We start from the raw sequence: 22,460 nt of genomic DNA, 5'->3' as shown, positions 1-22,460 counted from the left end.
TTAATTAAATATTTCGGTTTACATTAAACTAATATATATTTTGAACCAATAGAATCACATTTTCAAACCCTAACCTATGTGCTTAATGTAAGCTTTATAGGTGCACGTTCAGACCTCCAAACATCACGACATATATATATATATGCACGAAATGGAAACCCATACCACTCATATTTACTTTTTTTTTTTAAAAAAATACAATCAAGTTCCCCATTAGCTAAGCAACTGAAATATAAATAAATGATTAATAAAAAAAATAAAAGATGATAAGAAAAACCCATCGATCTATTGTTTTAGTAAAAACCCTAAGCCCTTTTGTTCTGACCATGAAAGACATTTCATGGTCTTATAATAAAAACTCCTTAGTCAGTTCTTACTTACACAAATGAACAACCTCTCACCCCCAAATGTCACACAATATGGAAATAAATAAATGTACCGTACGTCACCTTCGCATCAACAAGTTAATTAACATCTACATAGCTAATTAAAGAAAAAACAGCTTAATTAACTAATTACTTGTTGTGCCAAAGTTGCTGCTGGTTCTTCTCCTTGTTGAGCTTCAAGTCAAACTTATTAGTATTCCACAAATGCTGATCTCCTTCATTTATTTGAACCTGAAAGCAGCTGTTATCATTCACTTGACTACCCACATAAGAGTTAGAAGGTGATGAATTCATGCCATTATAGGATTCAAGTTGCTGAAAATAATTGCTGGTCCTTAAATCCTCTTTACGCTTCTTGTTAGACTCTGTTGTCATGTTAAAGTAGATATTCATGCTCTCCCATTTCTCCTTGCACTCATCCACACTCCTATCATAGCCTAAACTAGCCATTTCTGCTGCTATCTCCTCCCAAAGGCCTTCATTCGAATACCCATTTTCTTGGAATCTTGAGTCCATGGAAGTTCTGAGCTGTATGAAGCTCAGGATCTCGGGTTCAGTCCATGTAATGTCATTGAACTTGTCTTTCTGAATCTTCTTAGCACCAGCGCTATCCGGGTTTTTGTTGTGCCTTTGAGTGGCTACTGCGATTTGTTCAACTGACGATGACAGTTCTAGTCCTTTCTCCGTATGTTTCTTCAAGGCTTCCATTAATGCAGCATCTCTAGCTTCAATCCATGCTCTCTCTTTAGCCCAAAACTCATGTTCCTGATCGAACCGAGACAACTCTTGTTTTGTCCACTCTTCCTCTCTACACATTCTTTCATGCTCCCTATCTTCAATGGTCTTCAACATTTTCTCCATCCAGGCATCTTGTTTCTCCATCAACTTCCTCATTTGCGAGTCCACAAAGTCCTTAACCTTTAGTTTCCAACTCTTTTTAGGCCTTGCAAGACTTTGGCTCTCATTTATCCCTTTCTGTTTTTCCGTTGATCGGTTCATCATGTTGTAAGCAATAGCTGAAAGGTCATCATCATTGTTTTCTGATGAAGAAGTCTCAAACTCAGATGTGTTGGAGAAACTCAGACTCTCACTGTGCTTGTTTTCTTGAAATGTTTCTTGACTTTCTTGGTTGATTGTGTTGCTCATTGGAGCTTGGTAAAGAAGTGTGTTGTTAACAAAATGGGTTTCCGAGGCTGAAGCTTGATTGCTTGGCTCTCCATAAAGGGCTTCAAGCTGCCTAAAGAACCTATAATGCTTGCCATCTTGTCTCCCAGCTTTCCCTTCCTTGGTTTTCTTGTAGTACTTGTACAAGTTCTCAAACTTCTCTCTACATTTCTTGCCACTTCTCTGGTACCCGTGCTCCTCAGCCATGATCCTGAATATCAACAAAGTCAAATTCACTCAATACTGCTTGTATGTGTGCACAAACAGACACACAGGTACAGATTTCAAGGAAAGGAAAAACCTAAGCAGAAGTTTACGTATTCTTGTGCAGACAATAATGATGCCATTAATATAATGATTTGGCAATATTCAATAGTTGACTAACATACTCTCAACATTTCTCTCACACAAAAAGCAATTAATTAGTTTATTCACCATCATTTTTAGTAATTAAAGTATTAAATATTCAAAACATTCTTCTTGGGATGTAATTAATGAAGATCCCACCAGCTAAGTTATCTTGTCTCTCTTTGAATTTTAAAATCATTAGCTAGCTATTATTGTACTCCTCTCAAGAAGAAGAAGAGGAAGAGGAAGAAGAAGAAGACGAGACTAGCTAGGAAGAAGAGGCTAGCTAGTATTTCCCATCATCCCCCAATTGCTACCAAGATTTCATAACAGAAAATTAGCGAAGAGATTATGATACTGATAACAAATACTTCCTGTACTGATCACCACTACAAACGCACAAAGACGGCTAATGAAAGGAAATCACGAAATGAACTCAAGAGAAGATTTTACAAATAAGCTTCCTGGGGCATGAGCCCTTAAAACACACAAGAAGAAAAAAAGAAAGCGAAGAAGGAGAAGGAATATCATCATCAATGTCCACTTCGTGACAAAACAAAAAAAAAATTTAGGGTTTCCTAATCCAGTATCTGCAATGCAAGAACAAGCCTGATAGAAAAAGAAATACTCAACAAAGGAAACAGGATATTTGCCCAAAAGGGCTTCGTAGAATTTATTTAGTTGAACAAGGAAAGTACCTTGAAACCTCATCCCATAATGGACCCTTTTGATTAGCCTCCTTGAACCGGGAATCAAGCCTAGATCTGATCTCAAGAAGAGTAAGAGTCTCTTGTCTTGGCCATCTACTATTATTTCCTCCATCATTTCCAATCCACCCAGCAGTAGTAGCACTTTCCATTTCTACTCCATATAGGGTACCAACACCAGCTGAACTACTAGTACCAATTGTAGCACTATTTGTAGTATTAATATTAGTGGCATTGGTGCAGTAACGATCATGATGCCCACCAAGCTTGACTAAACCACTAGACAACATTGCTTCATGACCAACCATAATGGACTCAAAGTGATGTGTTTGTGGTGCTGCGAGATTCCTACTTTGAACAAAGAATGGCTCACCCCCTTGCTGGGTTCCTTGAAAATGACTTCTTCCGGCCACCAGTTGCCGGAGATCTGGCATTCCGTACTGGTGGTGGTGTTCACTCATTTCTTGCTCCCACTAATCCAACTCCACTGGGTTTAGATAGCAAGAAAAATATACACTACAGACGAGAGAGATGTTTTCTTCTGGGCCTTCAAATTATAAAGAGAGATTAATTGACAAATTTGGAACTTTTTTCTTGGGGAGACAGGATCCGAGTCTACCGCAACTTTTCATCACTACCACTTCATTAACCTTTCTCTTTCTCTGTCTTTCTCTCTTTAGAGAGAGAAGGCAGAGCATTACGTAATGTGTATGGGCCAGTCTGAGAGCGACAGATGTCAAAGAATTACACGAGGATGACAACCGACTATTCAAGCTCTGCTCACGTTACGCGTGTACAGTGTTTAGGATTTGACCTTTTGACCGACCATTTTGCTTCCTGTCCACAGCATGATCAGTTTGTTACCCTAGGAGAGAAGACATGGCTAGCTAGTCTGTTGCTCAGGAAGCCCAAAGGTTTGCTAGCAATTTACTTCTATTTGGGGTTTCAATTATCTAAGAAAACTAAAACCATAATAAACTTGATTTTTTTTTTTAAAAAAAGGCTTAATAATTCGGCGTGCGTATATGTATAAACTAGTTCGAAAATATATAGTTCATCTTTAAAATAAGAACTCCAAAAAAATCATTATGGTTTCACACATGTTAATTCTTCGCAAATGTTTTAGTGGTGGGTCTCTCTATCTTATTTGTCATGATTGGCTAAGCTATTGTTTCAAAATTCCACATTCTTAGGGTTCAATCACGTATATGTTGCCCTAATTAAGTTTTATTTGATTATTGTAGTGCCTTTCTTTAGCCATCTTGTATTGCATAACCCTTTTCTCTAGGAATCTAATAATGAGAATTTCCAGAGTGTTATAGGAATAAGTATAAATAATTACTTTACAAAAAAGAGAGAGACATAAAGGAGATGCTATAATATATAAAAGCTTACGTGAGAATATTCTTCCGGATGAAATCCTCTCTTTCATCGCTTATCTTTATCTTCAAATTAAACTCGTAAATAAGTATTGATAGTTACTCCTCCACACTATAAAATTCTCCATCTAACAACAAGAATTATGAAGAAAACGTTTATATTTTTAGTTTATCTCGCACCACCATTACGGTGCTAATTAAAAACACACCGTGGGATATTTTATTAATTATGTTGTGTTGCTAGATAAACTTCTGTTGCTTTTTGCTGCTAAATATGCAATGAACTGCTGTATATAAATACAGAGGTAGAGGTTTTGGGAATGGTGTTTGTGCCCGTTGATTAATCAGTAATCATAAAACTGTAGCAATGGCTTAGAAGAAATTAAGAGAGAAAATTGTGCCATGCAGGTGGAAGCTAAACACAATAAGAAACAAATAAAAAATATTAAAATTTTAATAGGTGAAAGATGCTGCAGATATAAACTCTAAGTTCATATGATTTATTTTCTGTAGCAATACTAATCTTGCAAGAGATCTAAATAAACTAGAAACTTTAATTCAACTAAAAAACTAAAAAAATTCAAAATTATAAAGAAAAAAAACATAAAATTCAAAAATAATAAGAAAAATCATAAAAATTACTAAAAAGGAACCAAAGGTGTAATTTTTTAAATATAAATATTTGACTATTGGAGTAGTGATCCCATGACTGCTCATATAATAACGACCAATAAAATAAAAATTGTTGTAAAACTTTTAGCATAATTCAATAATTAAATAAAAAGTTATGTTATTTTTAAACTATTATTCTAGTAGAACGAGACCAAATCTCTTTTGAACATAAATTTTTCAAAATTGTATCATTAATATATTTGTTAGATCATTTATATAATTTATTTTGAGTTAATTATTTTCTAGGTATATAAAATTTATATTTAACTGTGTATTTTTTTTTGTAATTCTAGTATTTGAGTCAGCTTCTATATACCATAATTAATTTTTAAATTTATTAAAAATCCTGGAATCTCAGTAAATAAGTAAATAAATAAGTAAGGTGTCTCGTAAATAACAAATATATATATATATATAAAATCAAACCTTTATATATAAAAAAAATTAATTCCTTTTATAATTGCTGGCCCACAACCCCAAATGCTATGAAATGAAAAGGCAGCACACGTACGGCCAGATATATGTGAGTAGCAGAAAGTTTCTGCCACGGAAAAGGCATGTCGACCTTAGATGTATGGGTACGCATCACATTGTAATTTGATCATCGTCTAAAATCAGAAATTAATGTACTTAAACCAATGAATAGTTTAATTCATTCCTGGACACAGGCGGTACGAAATTGCCACCACTTATACGTTAGAGGATTTTTTTTTTTAAAAAAAAAGGTTGACTGGATTTTATGAATTTCAAGACAAAAGAAAAGGGTTATCTTAAAAATATTCTTAAGAAGATATTGCCGAGGGAACATCGTTGAATTTATTTATGTCTTCTACTTTAGGTATGAACTCAGGAATCCCTCTTAGTCTAGCTAGTTACTAAAGACATGTCGATAGATTCTCTCTAATAAATTATGAGGGTTACTGATACTTTAGAGAGTAAGTTACGTAACAATAGTGTAATGTGAAAGCATATCCAAATACATTAAATATTTTCACCTGCAGCTCTGCTTAACACACAAATTCCCAAATTTCCAAGAAGTTTTTTGTATTAAAATCGGATTTTATAACATTCAATTGATCAAGTTTTTGTAGTATCCCTTTTTTCGAGCATTCAGCTATCATACAAATGAGGCGAGATCAGATTCTCGAACCTATTTTTATTTTACTTTGTGGAGTTGTAATTTTATTTTTCAATACAATGTATGGATTTTTGTATTATTCATTAATGTTTTTTACGGTTTATACACGAATTTAAATTCCTGGACTCTATTTTACTGTTCATGGATACAAATATGATTTCTAGACTCTATAAAATTAATTTAAAAAATAGTAAAAAAAGGATTGATATTCAGGTATCCATTAGCACCCGCCGAGGAGAGAAAATCCTCCACTTGATCTTATCCAGCGCGATCAGAGATGATGACATTAGACGATCTTGAAGTCCGAGTTGAGTGAAACAAAACCCAACTCTGATGTTATCTCTAAACTCGATCAAAGAAAATGGGTGTTGGATATATGTTCATAAAAGGGAATTTACTATATACATAGAGCGAACTCTACTACATGTAAAAATATATCATTTCTATTAATTATGGATAAATGCTAAATTAGATACGAAGCTGGAAAAAAAATATTTCCGGGTTTGATTTTTTATTTCATATTAATTTTAAAGGGTGTAATTTAACTGGTCAAGTTTTAAATTTATTTTTTAAAAATTATTAATTTAAATCCTACAAATCTTAGAATTATTAATAATTTACATGTTACCAACTTTAAAATTTATAAAATTAATTAATAAATATATAACCTGTCTTGAATACACATACTGGGGAAAAAAAAAAAAACTACACCTCTTAACTCTTTATAGCAAGGTCTAACCCAAAAGTCAGCTGGTTTCTTCGGTTCTTCAATTGAATTCTCATAAAACTGTTAATGACCTCAGTAGCAGTGCTAGTCAAGGACAGTTGCTTTAGGCTTTGGCAGACATCTGATGATCTGATCCATTTAATTTGCTTTGGCTTCATGCATTCAAAGTTTTTCAAGTGTCTTACAAGCTATGAAATCTACGTCCTAAATTAAGTTTGTGAAAGTAATAATAATAATATATATTGAGCATTAAAGAAAAGTAGGAAAACCGTGGCCTCACACACTCAAACTGAAACCTTATTTTTCTTGTTCATGTGTCAACAAGAAGTGAGCTGTCCCTGCTGAATCTTTTCTAGAGTCCATGTTTCCCACGTAAGAATGGAAGAGGAAAGAATCTGAATCCCCTCCCGAGACACACTTGTCAGGCCTGATTACTTACCCCAGACGTTGCTGACCCAATCCATTCCCTCATGTTTGCATGAGTGGAGTGAAGTGAAGTGACTTCCCTTCACTGCTTTCTCTGTTCTCTTTCTCAAAGATTAAAAAAAAAAGGTAGGAAAGGAGAGGAAGCAGTATCCATAAAAGAGCCTGCAGATTTGCAGGTCAGCTAGCTTAATCAGTCAAGTTGCACTGAACCAAGCGATGCATACATTTGTGAAATACGATGAGGTCATTCTCATGGGGGTTCTATATGGTAACCAGAGATGTTAATTAAAAAGATCTCTTAAATTTGAAAATAAATTTGCGAAGGTTAATCTCTTAAACAGACCAGCTAAAGCCATTGGTGTTGATTCAACTTTAAATGTCTCCGATTTCGACAGATATTCTCAGCACAATTGATACAGTTTCCTTGTGAAACAGTCAACTCAATTCAAAAAATTGAATACTAATACTAAAGTGTTCATCTAATCATTAAGACTATAATATTACAGTGAAAAAATAATTCAAGTTTTTAACTTGAGGTTTTGAAACATCAATTATGAAAAAAGCATTCGAACGCCGGTATTAATGATGCAAAAGACTTTAGAGGCCAATAGGAGAATGACAGGCCATCTCACATAAAGATTTCTCAAAATGCCTTTGGAGATGATTTTTTGTTACTCTGGTGTGTTTTATCTTTTAAAAGAATTAGATTAACATTTGTTTATTTTTTTTTATGATTTTGATGCGATGGAATAAAATATAGAAAAAATATTTTAATAAAAAACAAATAAAATAAAAGGATTTTTACACCGCAGGAGGAGGAGGAGGCTAAAGGCACTATTAGTCAACCCGTTTATAATTAAAAGGCACTGAAATAATAAGAGTTGATGTGGCAAAAATCATTTATGACCTGGAAGATATAATAAAGCGAATGATTAAAGTTAAGAAAATGATTATGGTGAGTGGATTTATTGGTAAGGGGGTGGATTTGGTGATGAGGGAGCTCTTGTCAACTATATGCGAAGGAAAGAGGAGTTTGTCTTTGCCTAAAAGGGTAACGAGGGTCATCATTTCACAGCTGGACATCACAAGCCCATCATATCAAACTGTTGTACGGAGGAGTTGAGAATGTGGTGGGGCCCTGATTTGGAAATGCGCGGGGGAGGTGATGGGATATGGAGATAGAATATGGATTCCGAGAGAGGAGATCGAAGAAAAAGGGCGGATCCTTTTTGCAAGGCATCATTGGATAATCTCTTGTTTTGCCTTTTGCTCCCCCTTTCGCGTTGATGGCATTGGACGGCCCATAGGCAACGGTAACAAGAAAAGGAAAAGGCCACAGTACCGCCGTGGGTAGGGGATGAGAAAAATAAAAATTAAAAAATTGATTAAAAATCAAATTGAAAATAATTACATCTAACTGGGTTCGTTGATGGAAGGAAGGAAGGGTTTTTGGACATTAATGCCACAAGCAAATTACACTAGTGGAAGGGCTTTTGCAAGTGAGAAACAGAAAGGTGTTTCGGCCACGTTGTTGTGTTGTTGGGTGGAAGGACTTTAGGACAATATTATTCCTACATGCAGACTACACAAGCGTGGCATAAAGATGGCTTTTGTTAGTGAGAAACAGAAAGGTGTCAAAAACTTTGCTTGTCTATTGCCGAGAGCTGACTGTACTCTCAATAAGTCTCTGGCTAGCCTAGTCAGCTATGCCCTACGGGTGAGAGGTGAATTAGTTGCAGGATGGAGAGGCTACATTGCCGAGAGGGAAAACACAATGTATAACTACTAGTGGAGAAAGGCTAGGGATTTTCACTCCCTAGCTAGAAAGTCTAGGCCTCTAGTGGGGTTGAGGACAAGCTATGGCATTCTGCTTTTTTATTAAAAAAAAAAAAACAAAAACCATCACATTAGATAGTAATCCATTTGTTTTTTTTTCTAAATAAAATCCCATAAAGCTTCATCTGGTATCAATCCAAAGGAGAAAAAAACACAGCCCTTCAAGATCACAAGTCAAATATTTACGTTCTAGCATCCTTCTTCGTGGCATAGCAGTTCTAGCAGTGAATTTTTTATCCTTTTATTTTAAGTTTGAGTTTTTGTATAGAAACCTATCATTTTTGTAATATTTTACTTATTTATTAGGCTTATAAAACATTCAGTAAATGTTTGGTATGGATAAGCTAGCCGGACATCCCAGGCAATAAAAAAATAAAATATTTACGTTCAAGACCCGATTACTTCAAAACCAAGAAATTTGGATACTATCCTCTGGAATCATATATATTTTGGTCCCCTGATGTACGATCATAAAGCTTCAATGCGAATTCCTGTAGAAAGCTTTTCAATAAGTGTCAGATTCTTGACAGATTCTGAATTGCTAACATGAAATGCTATACCTTCCACGTTACCACCTACATCTTTATCAACATATATATAATCTTGCACAGAGCAGACCGCATAGCGCAGTGGATTAGCGCGTTTGACTTCGGATCAAAAGGTCGTGGGTTCGACTCCCACTGTGGTCGTTTTTAAATTATCAATTTTCATTCAGGTCCTCGTTGTAACTTGATTATTTTTTTAGGTCCTCATTTTAACTAAAAAATCAAGAAAGGAAATGCTGTTCTTGAGAGTTTGCCCATTTCTGTTTTCTTCCTAACTTCTGTGCTAAAAATGCCATGGACAAAATGACAGGGTTCAATTCTTTCTTACACCCTAAAATCCCATCATCTTCAAGAATCCCTCTTCTCCACATCCAACCCAACCTCCCTCTCCCTTCTTTTCCTCTCAAAATCTCCAAGAAAACCCATCTGAGATTCCTTCCTTCTGCACAAACCAACAACAACAGCAACAACCCAACTCAAGAACCCAAAGAACCAGCACAAGATATGAATTATGAGTCTTCCAATAACAATGGTGGTGGTGGTGATTTGAGTAAAGATCAACCTCCTCCTTTAATCAAAATCAAGTGGGGTGATTTATTACTGAACCCAAATCCTGATAACATCTTGGTTGTTGGATTGACTGGTTTGCTTACATGGGCCAGTGTTCAAGTTCTTTGGCAGCTTTTCTTTAAGTACTGTTTTATTGCTGCTCTCCTTATTTTCAGCCCCGTTCCTCTTCTTTATAAGGTATTTTGTTCTTTCTTGGAGACTTTCTTGATAGTTGTTATAATTTCTTGAATTTTGTGTGGCAGTGTTGGTTCTTTGAGCTCCCGTCTGTCTCAGGTTTGCAAAAATTCGAAATTCCAAACTCCGAATTCCAGTTGCTGAACTTCCCTTTCACGAGCTAAAGTAACATTTCAATTGATGGATATTGAATAGAAAAGCAGAGTTCATGTAGGCTATTTGCCGAAATCTGGGTGTAGAACACCTAGATGGTCAAAAGCGGGTACGTGTTACGAAGTTTGAAGAAGGAAACATTATTAGCTCATTCCAGTACTGCACTCTCCTCTTGATGGGCCGCTTCCTCTGGTTAATTTTGGAACCGAATTCGGGCAGAGTAGCTTAGTGTCTTCATGAAAACCTCCTGTTCGTTATCAATAATTAGCTGCAAAGGGATGGGAAAGAGAAGCTGAACAGGTAGAAGAAAGGCTCAAGGAGCGGTAAAATTGTGGTTATAATGTGGAGAAAGTCGTCTACTGAAAAGCAATGTTGGTTCTGTATTGTAATGGTCAAATTGTGAATAAAAAAAGCTTAATCGGTGATGCTCTCTCCCTCTGGCATATACAGTCGTGCACAATCCTGGGCTCAGGCAATTTCTATATCCAACCAAAAAGAAGCGAGGGAAATATATTTGAAACACGACTGGATTCACATAAAATAAAAGCTCATATGCAATTTCTGCTTGAACATCGAATAATCCTAGTGTCATCATGTAGCGTGGATTGTTAGGGCGAGGCTTGTGAACAAACAGCTGTAACATATAGAAGCAAAGGGTCAGGTACAGGCTTCCATGGCTACACTCAGAAGCTTCTCCATACAACTCGATTTGGGAACTTAATTCACCATTTGAGATGACTATATAATCTTGCGAAAAATAAGCTGAAAATTACAAGAAAATATAATAAGCAAAAACAAAAGACTTGCATCAATCAGCAAAACAGAGGTGCTAAGATCAAAACTAATATCTCATCACACATTAAACCTCACCTTTCATCTCTCCCTCGTAGAAACCATAAGGTATCCTCCCAATGTACAGGACACCGGGCTTATTTTTCAGCTCTTTCATTTCCGGCAACTTCTGCCCGGGTCCACCCTCTAATGTGTTAAGAAAATAATTCCAAGACATGCGAAGAGAAAATAAAATTAAAAGAGAGAAAAAAAAAGGTACCAAGAAATCCGCGGATGATTGTTTTTTATTAATTAAATGAGTTGAAGAAGGAGGAGTTTTGTTCAGTTTCTTTAAATATACCCCCAAACTATTAAGATATTATCAATTTTACGTTCAAACTGTCTTTTATATCAATTTTATCCTGAGATTAGTTTGATTTCTCAAATAGTATTTTTACTAAAATCACATAATGGATATGTTAAATCTTCTTTAAAATAATTTATATATATATATATATATATATAGAAGAAGACTTGCAATTTAAACAGAATATGTTAAATATTATTTGAAATAACGTTGTATTAATTAGATACTTAGAATAAATAAAAAGTCCGGTTGAATATTTCTGAAAGTGTAAGTTGTTTGGTGGTAAAATGGAGAAATTATTTGTAATTTGTGTACACTTAAGCTCTAAATATAAAGGAAAGAACTTTGCTTGGATTGTTATAGAATTAATGGATATAAACAATAAGACGATAGGTAAATCAAATAGAACTTAAATAAAACAAAATGAAAAAAAATATTATTGACATGAAAAGGAGAAGGTAGAATCACACAAAATCAATGGGCATGGGCACAGTGTGAGTTCAGAATTCAAGACATGACAAAATAATACCACAAGATTTTCCATGAACAGAGTGGGGTTTTTTCTACCCATAAATAGATTAAATTTATTATCTCCACGCTATCATTAGCTTTGAGCAATCAGATTGATACAATTCTTTAATATAATTAAAACAATTCATTTTATGAGAGATTGGAGCAAATTAAGAGGATTGTCAAAATAAAAGAGAGAGAAAGGAAAAGGAAAAGGAGGAGGCTAATTTTTTGGTTGCCCACGGAATAAAAGAGAGAGAAAATTGAAGGAGTGGAAAAGAGAGCATGGCTTGAAAAAGGAGGGTTTGGGAACTGAAAACGTGGGGTACGCTTGATTTGTATTCACTTCTAAATGATTTTTAGAATTATTTGGTGTCTAATAATTTTTAATTTATTCACAATAGAAAGTTGAAAAATACCCTGTAAAACAAAATTAAAAATAATATTTTTATACGTTATATAAAATGCTACATTCAGAAGTCTAAATTGTCAGACACTTGAACTAGAAAAATCAAATTACATTTTAAAAAATAATAATTTTAATATAAACAAAGTTGAGGGATCAAAACCTACAAGAACACCTTTGCCTAATGACAAGGGACTAAACTGAGTATTTGCATTCACTGCAACCGGAAGGAATTTTAGTTTTTTTGAGTTTCATGTATGCTTTATCATTTCAAACTTTGATTTTATAAAAACTAAAATAATCTATATTTTTTATTTATGAAAATATACTTTTAATTTATTTTACATGTAAAAAATTAACTTCCAACAAGTTTAACCAAATATATTTTTTAAAACTATAACTAGAAGTGTTTTACTTGAACTTGTTTTTCTAAACCGTAACCACAAAAACAATCACAATACAAAAAACACGCTTAGTTGCAGCTGAAAAAAAAAATAGAGCTGGACGAACTTTATAAAGGACTAAACTGTGACGGTGCTTAATGCGGAAGAACTGGATTGTATTTTGTACCAAAGTGAAAGCTCTCCCAGGCTCTTGGGCTCTACAACTTTAGTGCTTGTTAAAGATTTAACCTGCTCAGAAGAATTAACATGTATGATTAGAAGGTTCCCAAAATTAAATGCAAGGGGATGATAAATAGCAAGCCTCTCTCTACCTCGCAAACCAAACAGCTGAGCAGCCAAAAATCTCCCGCTGAGAAATTGCAATCATGATTCATAAGCCACCCTGACTGATAATATGAGGCCAACAGAGTGAAGCAATTAAGCAAATGATGGGCACATCAGTGTAACTAGTAATATGAACCAGCTGCCCTCAACTTCTTCCCATATAAAAGTTCCTAACACATGGTGGCATTTCCACCAATATTGCTTGGTATCGATACCCTGACAACTTCCCGTGTATTTACAATTGTAGCTACAAGGGTTAGATCATGGCAGATACAGAAAAGACAATCAACAACTTGTGGAAGCCCAGAAAGTATCATGTCAATGAGAAGAATGAAATCCATGCAAGCAGCTTTACCATTCCTCTATCTGCAAAGGAAAAAACTATGTGCAGCAAGAATCCTGCCACCAACAGAATAAGATGACTTATAACACATTAAAAGCACATCATGTGGGATTGAATGAATGCAAGATCTGATAGTACAACACCATGCATCTAAGCTATAAATATTCCAACAAAGATATTAAAGAAAATTTTATTTGATTCATTAAGTACTATAAAACGACAGGCACACCTGAAATATGCACCAGATGAGCATCATATCTATGGCACATTGCTATGAATAAAGATTTTACCAGGGGTTCCCCTCCTATAGATTTGTCATCGAACTTGAGCGGCAACTGGTTGGGAGATGGAGTTACTTATCAGTTCCTGTAATGTTTCCATGATATAGGAGAATGGGGGACGTTTAGAGGGCTCGCTGCATTGAAAGGAAAGTCCATTAGAATATGACGGAAAGGGGAGAGAGGTATTAAAGGCAGGCGCTGTATATTAGTTAGTTCCTTGTCCTGAGTAGGGTTTCTTGAAGATAAACAAATTTCACAGTTGAGAGATAAAATTAGTCCATAAACTCTTGGGAAGTTGATGTAATTATGACCATCCACTTACTTATCCAAACAGACATCAATCAAGGCAGCCACTGAAGGATTTACACTGCTTGGAATCTCAAGCCTTTGGCCCATAAAACCAACAGCTTCAATGATCTACAACAAAATATAAGATACTCGTTTAACATAAATAATAGCATTTGGGTTCTGTATAATGCAGAACCATGTGTATGTTAGTATCCAGTTCCAGATGACTACAATAATTCTAGTTACAGACTTCATCTCCGGCAGCAGCCAGTCAGATATCCTTAAATAATTAGGAACAATCAACACCCTTCACCAGTTGAGCCTTCTCAGGGACTTTATTTCTTAACAAGGCATTTTCCTTGAAGGTCTTGCATCCATTCTCAACTTCACAAATATAACTTGATTAAGAGAAACAGATTCTATTGTATCATCTGTGTACGAGTTTGTAAACAAAATGTGAAATGAAGTATGCTAAAGCAAATTACCTGTGCTTGTTTTAAGTTTCTCCAGGGCTGTTGCAGGGTCATAAGTTCCCACAAGATTACACCAAAGCTGTAAACATCTGATTTCTCATTTGATCGCTCATTACGGAGTACTTCTGGGGCCATCCACTCAGGCTAAAGAAGAGGAGCCAGAATTGTAAATTTAGGTTTGTAACCCAATCCATGCTTCCTTCATATAACATACAATAAGAAAGTGCATGTAACAACTTAATGATTCCAAAGTAGCACTTACTCTCCCTGCAGCATTTGTTGATGAAATATATGTCTTTGCTTTTGATCGTGAGAGACCAAAATCACAAATCTGGATAAACATTTTCCAAGTGGAAACAATGTTAGGCTCCTCATGCATGGCATGTAAATGATCATTCCCATTGAAAAAAGGTCATGAGAAGTGTCCACATTTTAGTTGTGATAAAATTAGCTTGCTCTTTATTATTTCTTAAGGGTAGAAGAGGCTGCTTGGGTCATTTAGTTATTTTAATTCTATTCTAAGAACTAATCAGAAACTTCAGCATTATATGCTAAAAATTTGGGGAGGAATCAACAATGGATTAGCTGTTGCAGTCCTTTGTGCCTTTGTCAATGGGAGATTTAACCGCTGCAACTAATTTAGGAATGCTAACCTTGGAGGGGGGGGGGATTATTTTTGGGTTTCAGATTAAAGGTTTTAATTCTTAAGCAGAGCAGCAAGTTTCTAAGCATATTATGGAGAGAGGAAAAACTTTATCCACATATCACAGTTTAGGAATGCTAACCTTTACTGTATATGTACTGTCCACTAAGAGATTTAAAGATTTCAAATCTCGATGAACAATGGGAGGTCTAAACTGATGAAGATAGTTCATTCCCTTAGCCTGTACAGAGAAATAAACAACCCCTAAATCCAGGAAATTTTTTATTCACTTCTAGATGATGTTATGGTTCCAATTTTTTTCTAGCAATTGTTCCGCTGATTATCTATTTTTCTTAGAAACAGAAATATTAGCCAAAAGAAAACAGCATACCACATCATACGCCATATTTAAGCAGCGTCTCTCATCCAGTATCAATGCAGCATCATTCATATGTAAAAGTTTGTGCAAGCTGCCTCTGCAGTCCAAAGAAAATTATTCACATTAATACAGAGTTGATTTCCTAAAAAATATCTACTGATTCATAGAAAGAATCTTAATACCTTGATAAATACTCCATAACTATGGACAAGTTTGGGGGCTGGGTAACAGCACCCATAAAAAGAACGATATTTGGATGTCGCAAACGTTTCATAATAGCAACCTGCCAAACAAAATCAATGTCATTGATAAAAATTCATACCACAAAAATCTCAAGTCACTATTAGCTCTATAAAAAAAGATGCTGAAGTTTTCTTTTCTTTTCTATTCTTTGATCCCTTTTTGTTTTGGTGAGGTTTACTTTTAGCAAGCATGGTATAGGTACCTCACTCAAAAATTCCTCAAAGCGCTCTGCATGAAATTCTTGCTCCTCAAGAATTTTGACAGCAACATCCTGATCATATTTGATATTTTCAGTGCTAATGAAGAGCAAAGCACTAAAATCAATATTCAGAGCTTCAACAAAGAATTCGTTATATTATGGCAATAAAACCCATAGAGCTGATAGAAACATTCAATATGAATACATTGTTGAAATTTACTAGCTATATCACTAAGAAAGGTAACATAAAGAGAGGATTATCAGTAAATAATAGTTTTAAGAAATTTAATTTATTACATTCTAGAGGAGTGCTGGAGATGCAAACGAAGATCATTTTCATCTCAACATCAAATTAATAGCTGATCAGGACCAATTGCCAATTTTGTCTCAACAATGAGAATGATTAGTGTCAAACTACTGCTTAAGCAGAATTCAGAAAAGGCACGGAAAGAACTGCAGGACTAAGACAAGAATTGACACACTCAAATGATAACTTCTAGACACAAGAATGATTTCTAATCAACTCAAGATTCTTTTTCATATTCTGAAGAATACATAAAATTGCTACTCTAGATATCCTAACTGCTGTTATACCATGATACAAGGTAGTCCTGCAAACAATATCCTCCCAGAAATCCTGAAGAGAAAATGACAAGAATGGAGATTGGATTTTTGGAAAGGCACCAACTTTTATAGCAGAATCTACATTAGAACACCATTTCGCTGGTGGGTTTTCTTATAGATAACATATAAAAAGAATCTTGGTATCTCATCAACAACAGCAATCATAGAGATGAAAGATTCTGTGATATAAGAACCACTATATATACATATTCAAAACAAGCAAAACAAAATGCCAAAGATTATGAGATATAAGAAAGAAATGTTTACCGAACCACGCCAGTCAGCATGATAGACCGTTCCAAAAGAGCCTGAGAAGCATTTGTCAGTATCCTTCATGAATGAAATCTCACAGAATTGACAAACTAAAATACATTGAACGCATGAAGGGGATACTACTAGCTACCGTAGCATGCAGTGGTGAAGTCCTCCCAAAGTTCAAATGAAAAGGTACCTGATCCAATTTTATTCTTCAAAAGAAGTTCACTCCAGGGCACAACCAAATCTTCCTCTTCAAGATGAAGTTGATTGTTTGATTTACTTGGTATTGACTGGTTTAATTCCATGAACAACAAATTATTTGTAGCAACACGCTTGGGATTAGAGATGACAGGATCTGTATATTTTTGCCTAACTGGTAGGACAGAACTTGACAGAGAAGTGTCACGGTTGTTGCTTGAAGTGGGTAGAAGGTTCTTCTTGTCTTTACTGAGCCTTGAAATAAATTTGTCATCTTCATCAATAGCAGTACCTGAAAATCCAAGGTTTAGAAAGTGTCAATAATAGATTACTTCTCTGAATGTCAATTGTCTTTAAATACCATTTACAAGCATGACTTGCCATTCTAGCATTTCCTTTGGCAGGTCAGACTCAAGAGTCATTGTCAGACACATCATATGTGCGGTAACTAATCATATTGAGCATTACAATCAGAATATTTTAGCCTTTCTTTTTTGTTAAAATTTTTTTATCTTATTTACAGTTCGATAAAGTTTGATCATAAGAGATGAACTTATTCTTTAGTTATTTACTTCAAAGCAAATGATCAGAGTATCGTATAATAAATATGGTTCTGTAGATACTACGAGATAAATGGAAATTCCAATTTGAAGTCACAGAGAGAGTACCCTGCATCTCAAACAATTATGAAAATGTGTAGGGGTTGTTGGAGGAATAGGATAAACAAATATATTAAATAATGCACTACAAATAAATGCCAAAGTGATCAATCATGTATTCTAAAATATTATAGCGATACATGTATGAAGTAGATAGGGAATCACCTGAAGAAGAATTATCAAATACAAGATTAAGTGGCTGGCTGTCAAGGAAGTAGAGTTTGGCCAATGTCCTGAAGTCCTCAGTTGTTTGATTAGATTTAAACCTTGGATGAGACAATGGAGAAGAAACTAAGATTGAAGATGAAGAATTGAACGAGGAATCAGGCTGGCTTAGGGCTCCTGGATTTCTAAGCAAATCAACAAAGTATTCCCTGAGGATTATGAAATAATTCAGAGATCAACCACTCCATGGACCTTTCATTTCAACAACTATAGACCAATAGACCTACCATAAAAGAAAAACTCCTACAGTAATTCCTAGATAGGTCAGCCATTCAACCTTCAAAAAGCACACTCGCAATTTTGAAGAAATGATCTTGAAAAACAAAAGCAACCATCAATTATTCTCATATCCTCTTATGGCAACTATTACTTAAGCAACTTTGATTAACTTTTGGAAAGAATGGAAAAGAATCGAATGCTGGTGGAATGAGAACTTCACCCTTGAAAGAAAGCCATTCCACCATTCAGACAAACCATAGCAGACAAAAGTATAGTTAAATGGTGAATGGCCATCTATGATTATGCAGACGACACCCTTTCTAACCATGTCAACAATAGCTGGTATAATGTGGACTCCGGTTATGCTGAGTATCAGGGAGAAAAAAATGCTCGCTGTTTGTGTAATCATTGCAGTTCAAGCCATATAAATAATGTTTCCTCAAATATCCAAGAAAAACGATCCACCCCACCAGCATCATGTGGGAGATGCTAAATTAGACAGTGCTCGTGTCAAAATTTCAGGATGCTCATGCTCTTCCTGCCAGTTTCTTTTGAGAGAAAAGTTTTTGTCAGAGCAAGGGGTTCCATTCATTCATTTTTACCAGGCACATATCAACGGTCAATTAAGAAATAATTCACTTGGACAAATTAAGATGATAAGGAAAGGAAAAATAAAAATGGCTCAAGCTCAACTGCAAGTACAAACAGGTCCAATGTAAGAACCCAGATGAAGCTATCAGCAATTCAAGATTCACCCATCCTCTCCCATTCTTCACTTACCAATTTGCACTACATACCACTAAAGATATCAATATATTTACCAACCTTCAAATATTGATATACTTGTATTTCAAAGCTCTATTGCTCCACAGTTCCAACCTCCTATGTAGTGAAATTCAAATAAATATATGGTTGAAACTGCATACCTGTCATTACCAACTTGTACCAGACAGGATGAAACGACATCTCTTCTGCAGTATTTGCATCCTTTAACAATTCTGCAAGGCAAGTTAATCGAGTCTGCTAATACCTGAAAAAAAATCATAATTCGAGAAATGTCAATAGAGACATTTATAGTTTGGAAGACATAAATACATCCAATGATTAAAGGAAAAATATATGATCAATATGTTGCATTTTTCCATTCAACATCCAAATAATATGTATTTAATACAAACATGGGCAGCATTAAAATGCAGCTGAATGCAATGAACAAAAACAACGAAGTTGTGAGATTTACTTTAAACAGCAACGCACGATGAACACAGAGGCCAATGGATAAGCTTCCAATTGGAAGCACAACAGAACGGAAGCGCCTTTTCATAGCTTCAGTACATTCCTTCCAGCATTCGGCAAAGGCATTATCATCTTCATTGGGGACTAAACCCCTGAGACAATAAAGAAAAACCCTGTTCACAAGAATCCTAATACAAGAAATTCACTGAAAACACCCCAAACTGATCATAACTCAAGGAACTCACCCCATAAGATTACAAACAACAATCGCAAGGTGTTTAACCACATCTTCGGTTGTACTCAAGCTGCTTGAAAGACCAATAACTCTATTATGTACCTCCTTCAAACCAGGATCCCTGAATCTATCAATCAAAACCACTCCTATTGACAAATCATTAACAGCCTTTAATGATTCAAAAGATGGGACACGACTATCAGCACTTATGCTCCATGTATAAGGATCCAATCCATGTATCACATAAAACCCATCTGGAATTCTATCAAAGTATGACAAACTTCCATTCACCTGATGCAAATATAACCGAAAACACACACACAAAAACTTCAAAACATGTTTGCAGTACAAAATTAAAAAAAAAAAAGCAAAGGAGAAAATCATAAAACATATAAGAACATAAGCGCCGTAAAATATTCTTAAAATCACGTCAACAAAATCTTTCTCCAAGCTCCCAAAAGAAATCTCAATTTGTGATGGGGCCCACTTCAGAGAGAGATTCTCGAGCAACGAAAAGTATGGAAAAAAAAATTACCCAGAATCGATGAGAAAGAGACTCGGGAGAATAAGGAGGAAGTCCTCTTTTAGTGTTGTCACTGGAACTGAAATCCAAGAAATTGGGATCATTAGCTGAAGCAGCCTGTGAAGATAACCTCAAAGCAAGAGCAAGCTGTAACTGATAACTCTCTTCAGTTTGTTTAGCCCGGCTCTTAATTGTTGCCTCTCCTCCACACCAACTATCCATTCCAAACCCTCGATTCTCAGTTACTGTACTTGAACTTGAAGTCTGAGTATTTGAACATGGAAGAGACTTTACAGTTGCTAGAAATGGAAATGATTTTCTGGCATGGATTTTTGGTTTAGCTTGGAACTCAATGGAATTCACTCGAGGAAAGTAAAGGAGAGGCGAGGAGAGGGAATTTCTTTCTTTTCCTTTTAGTTGGTGGTGGGCGTTTGGTGGGGTCCAGTTTGGATGTCATGGGATTCTGCCAAGTTCGGTGAATGGTTGGGTATGATTTTATTTTTTTTATTAATGTAAATGTAAGAGTGTGATTTGATTAATTTCATAAATTTTAAATTTAATTATGATATAAATTTCTAATAACTATTATATTAAAATCAAGAAAACACAAACGTTTTCATCTTAAGCTACTACCACTTAACCATTTCTTAGATGGCTGGAGGCAGGTTTTCCGGTCAGTAACCCGTTAAGGAGGATCTTGACCTCCTGACGTGAATATTTAGTTAATTTTTTACTCTTTGATTTTAACAGTATGAGGATTTTTTTTAATTCAAAACCTTTTTTAGAACTTTTTTATGGTCTCTTTTTTTTTATTACCATGTAATTATTAAATTCAATCTAATTTAATTAAAAATCTAAAATTTAAAATTAATCTCAAATTAAATTTCTAATTAAACTAAAAAATATTAACTTAATAAAATTTAACTGACTTGGTTAAGTTTTTAATAACTTGATTGATATATCTAAATTTTACAGAATGACATTAAAAATACTAAATAATATTATTTTGATTAAAATATTTTATTTAAAATGATGGTTGATATATTTTTTATTTCTGTTTTTAGATGTTTTTTAAAAATAATTTTAACCTGAAAAAAAAATATTTTTTTTGTAATATTTTATAATTTTAATGTATTAGTATAAAAAATAAAAAATAAAATTATCTTAATATATTTTAAAATAAAAATATTTTAAACTATAAATCCTAAATTAAGAATGACCACGTGACTCATCTTATGCCTTCCTAAAAGAGGGTGTGCTTGTTTATCATGTCATTATAAGTTATTTCTAACTTATCTGAATTTCGAGACCCTATTTATTTACTAGAAAATATTTAAAAAAAAATTAAATTTAAAAAAAAATTGAAAAAATAAATTATTTTTCTAATATTTGGTAGTGTAATGAAAAATAAATTAAAAAATATTTTTCAGTATTTAGTTATGTTATGGAAAATAAGCTAAAAAATAACTTATTAATGTTTTATTTTTTTTTCAAGTTTATTAAAATAATGAGGAATAAATCTTACAAATTAGAAAGTTGAATGAGAATAAAATTAAAAAAATATATAATTTAATAAATTATCTCAAATAAAATAAATAACAGAGATCAAATCTAACAAAAAAAGAATTAAAGATAAAAAAATTAAAATAATAATAATTATCATTTCATAAATTATTTCAGATAAAATAAGTAGCAAACAAAAAAATAAGGATTAAATTTGATGGGTAAATTTTTTAAATAAAAAATGATAAGAAAAAAACAAATAACAATTATAAAAACGAGAACTAAAGTTAATATAAAAATCAAATTTCAATGGATAAAATTAAGAAAAAATATTAAAAACAAAATATATATAGCAATCAAAAGTTTGGGAACTAAATTTAATATAATTAGCAAATAATATGACATTTCTAATTTTTTTCATAACTTCCAAATAGTGTTTTATGCCAAAAAATAAAAGAAAAACACTTTCTTGAAAACCAAGCTAAACTTTTTTTTGACAGAAAGTGTTTTCCATTGTCCAACTTTTATAATTACAAATAAACACAGTAAAATTTAGAAAATAATTTTCAGAAAATTACTTTTCATTAAACAAATAAGGCAGTTGGAAAATATTTTTTAATATTTGGTCATGTTATGAAAAATGAGCTAAAAAATCGCTTTTTAATTTTTTTTTCAAGTTTGTTAAAACAATAAGAAACTAATCTTACAAATTAAAAAGTTGAATGAGAATAGAATTGAAAAAAAATTCAATTTTATAAATTATCTCAAATAAAATAAATAATAATCAAAATAATAGAGATCAAATCCAACAAATAAAAAAATTAAAAGACGATGAAATTAAAATAATTATAATTATATAAATTATTTTAAATAAAATAAATAATAGTCAAAATAACGAGGATCGAATTTGACAGATAAAAAATT

The 22,460-nt window shown here is 33.7% G+C and overlaps 3 protein-coding genes and 1 non-coding gene across 10 annotated transcripts; 1 reads left to right on the top strand and 3 right to left on the bottom strand.

Annotated features, from left to right (window-relative positions):
* Positions 1 to 267: 267 nt before the first annotated feature.
* Positions 268 to 3,252, bottom strand: PTL (Duplicated homeodomain-like superfamily protein). Its single transcript, XM_011034507.1, has 2 exons — positions 2,597 to 3,252; positions 268 to 1,761 (listed from the first exon to the last, which is right to left on the bottom strand). Exons 1-2 carry the CDS (start codon positions 3,064 to 3,066, stop codon positions 516 to 518), a joined length of 1,716 nt encoding a protein of 571 aa, XP_011032809.1. The 5' UTR covers positions 3,067 to 3,252; the 3' UTR covers positions 268 to 515.
* A 6,146-nt stretch (positions 3,253 to 9,398) lies between these two features.
* On the top strand, positions 9,399 to 9,472 carry TRNAR-UCG (transfer RNA arginine (anticodon UCG)). The gene has a single exon. It is a non-coding gene; the product is annotated as a tRNA-Arg (tRNA).
* A 1,056-nt stretch (positions 9,473 to 10,528) lies between these two features.
* LOC105131499 (uncharacterized) lies at positions 10,529 to 11,205 on the bottom strand. The gene is made up of 2 exons (XM_011034503.1): positions 11,096 to 11,205; positions 10,529 to 10,987 (listed from the first exon to the last, which is right to left on the bottom strand). Exons 1-2 carry the CDS (start codon positions 11,172 to 11,174, stop codon positions 10,539 to 10,541), a joined length of 528 nt encoding a protein of 175 aa, XP_011032805.1. The 5' UTR covers positions 11,175 to 11,205; the 3' UTR covers positions 10,529 to 10,538.
* Positions 11,206 to 12,774: 1,569 nt separating this feature from the next.
* LOC105131500 (serine/threonine-protein kinase CTR1-like) lies at positions 12,775 to 20,510 on the bottom strand. 7 transcript variants are annotated; one of them, XR_843449.1, is made up of 18 exons: positions 20,046 to 20,509; positions 19,521 to 19,801; positions 19,280 to 19,427; positions 18,966 to 19,069; positions 17,761 to 17,969; positions 16,932 to 17,228; positions 16,748 to 16,788; positions 15,860 to 15,928; positions 15,597 to 15,697; positions 15,427 to 15,511; positions 15,178 to 15,276; positions 14,655 to 14,723; positions 14,405 to 14,536; positions 13,954 to 14,048; positions 13,580 to 13,765; positions 13,078 to 13,406; positions 12,995 to 13,026; positions 12,775 to 12,911 (listed from the first exon to the last, which is right to left on the bottom strand). XR_843449.1 is itself a non-coding variant. In XM_011034505.1 (16 exons), exons 1-15 carry the CDS (start codon positions 20,253 to 20,255, stop codon positions 13,666 to 13,668), a joined length of 2,040 nt encoding a protein of 679 aa, XP_011032807.1. In that variant the 5' UTR covers positions 20,256 to 20,509; the 3' UTR covers positions 12,786 to 13,406; positions 13,641 to 13,665. The 7 variants fall into 7 exon arrangements, 3 of the variants coding, with proteins under 3 accessions (XP_011032807.1, XP_011032806.1, XP_011032808.1); XR_843448.1 differs by having other exon boundaries at positions 12,995 to 13,406; XR_843447.1 differs by having other exon boundaries at positions 12,786 to 13,406.
* Positions 20,511 to 22,460: the final 1,950 nt, after the last annotated feature.

This window comes from Populus euphratica, unplaced genomic scaffold (assembly GCF_000495115.2).
Source record: "Populus euphratica unplaced genomic scaffold, PopEup_1.0 scaffold24.1, whole genome shotgun sequence".
Lineage (NCBI taxonomy): Eukaryota > Viridiplantae > Streptophyta > Magnoliopsida > Malpighiales > Salicaceae > Populus > Populus euphratica.
This window is presented reverse-complemented; position numbering and strand designations above follow the sequence as displayed.

What these genes read in the sequence shown, in the direction of transcription:
- LOC105131499 (XM_011034503.1), bottom strand. Translation starts at nt 11,174, where the DNA reads ATGAAAGAGCTGAAAAATAAGCCCGGTGTCCTGTACATTGGGAGGATA. An exon ending in CTACGAGGGAGAGATGAAAG is followed by an intron (nt 10,988 to 11,095) that starts GTGAGGTTTAAT and finishes TGTAATTTTCAG; the next exon opens with CTTATTTTTCGCAAGATTAT.
- LOC105131500 (XM_011034504.1), bottom strand. Translation starts at nt 20,255, where the DNA reads ATGGATAGTTGGTGTGGAGGAGAGGCAACAATTAAGAGCCGGGCTAAA. An exon ending in ATCGTGCGTTGCTGTTTAAA is followed by an intron (nt 19,070 to 19,279) that starts GTAAATCTCACA and finishes ATTTTTTTTCAG; the next exon opens with GTATTAGCAGACTCGATTAA. An exon ending in GTACAAGTTGGTAATGACAG is followed by an intron (nt 17,970 to 18,965) that starts GTATGCAGTTTC and finishes CATAATCCTCAG; the next exon opens with GGAATACTTTGTTGATTTGC.
- PTL (XM_011034507.1), bottom strand. Translation starts at nt 3,066, where the DNA reads ATGAGTGAACACCACCACCAGTACGGAATGCCAGATCTCCGGCAACTG. An exon ending in TTATGGGATGAGGTTTCAAG is followed by an intron (nt 1,762 to 2,596) that starts GTACTTTCCTTG and finishes GTTGATATTCAG; the next exon opens with GATCATGGCTGAGGAGCACG.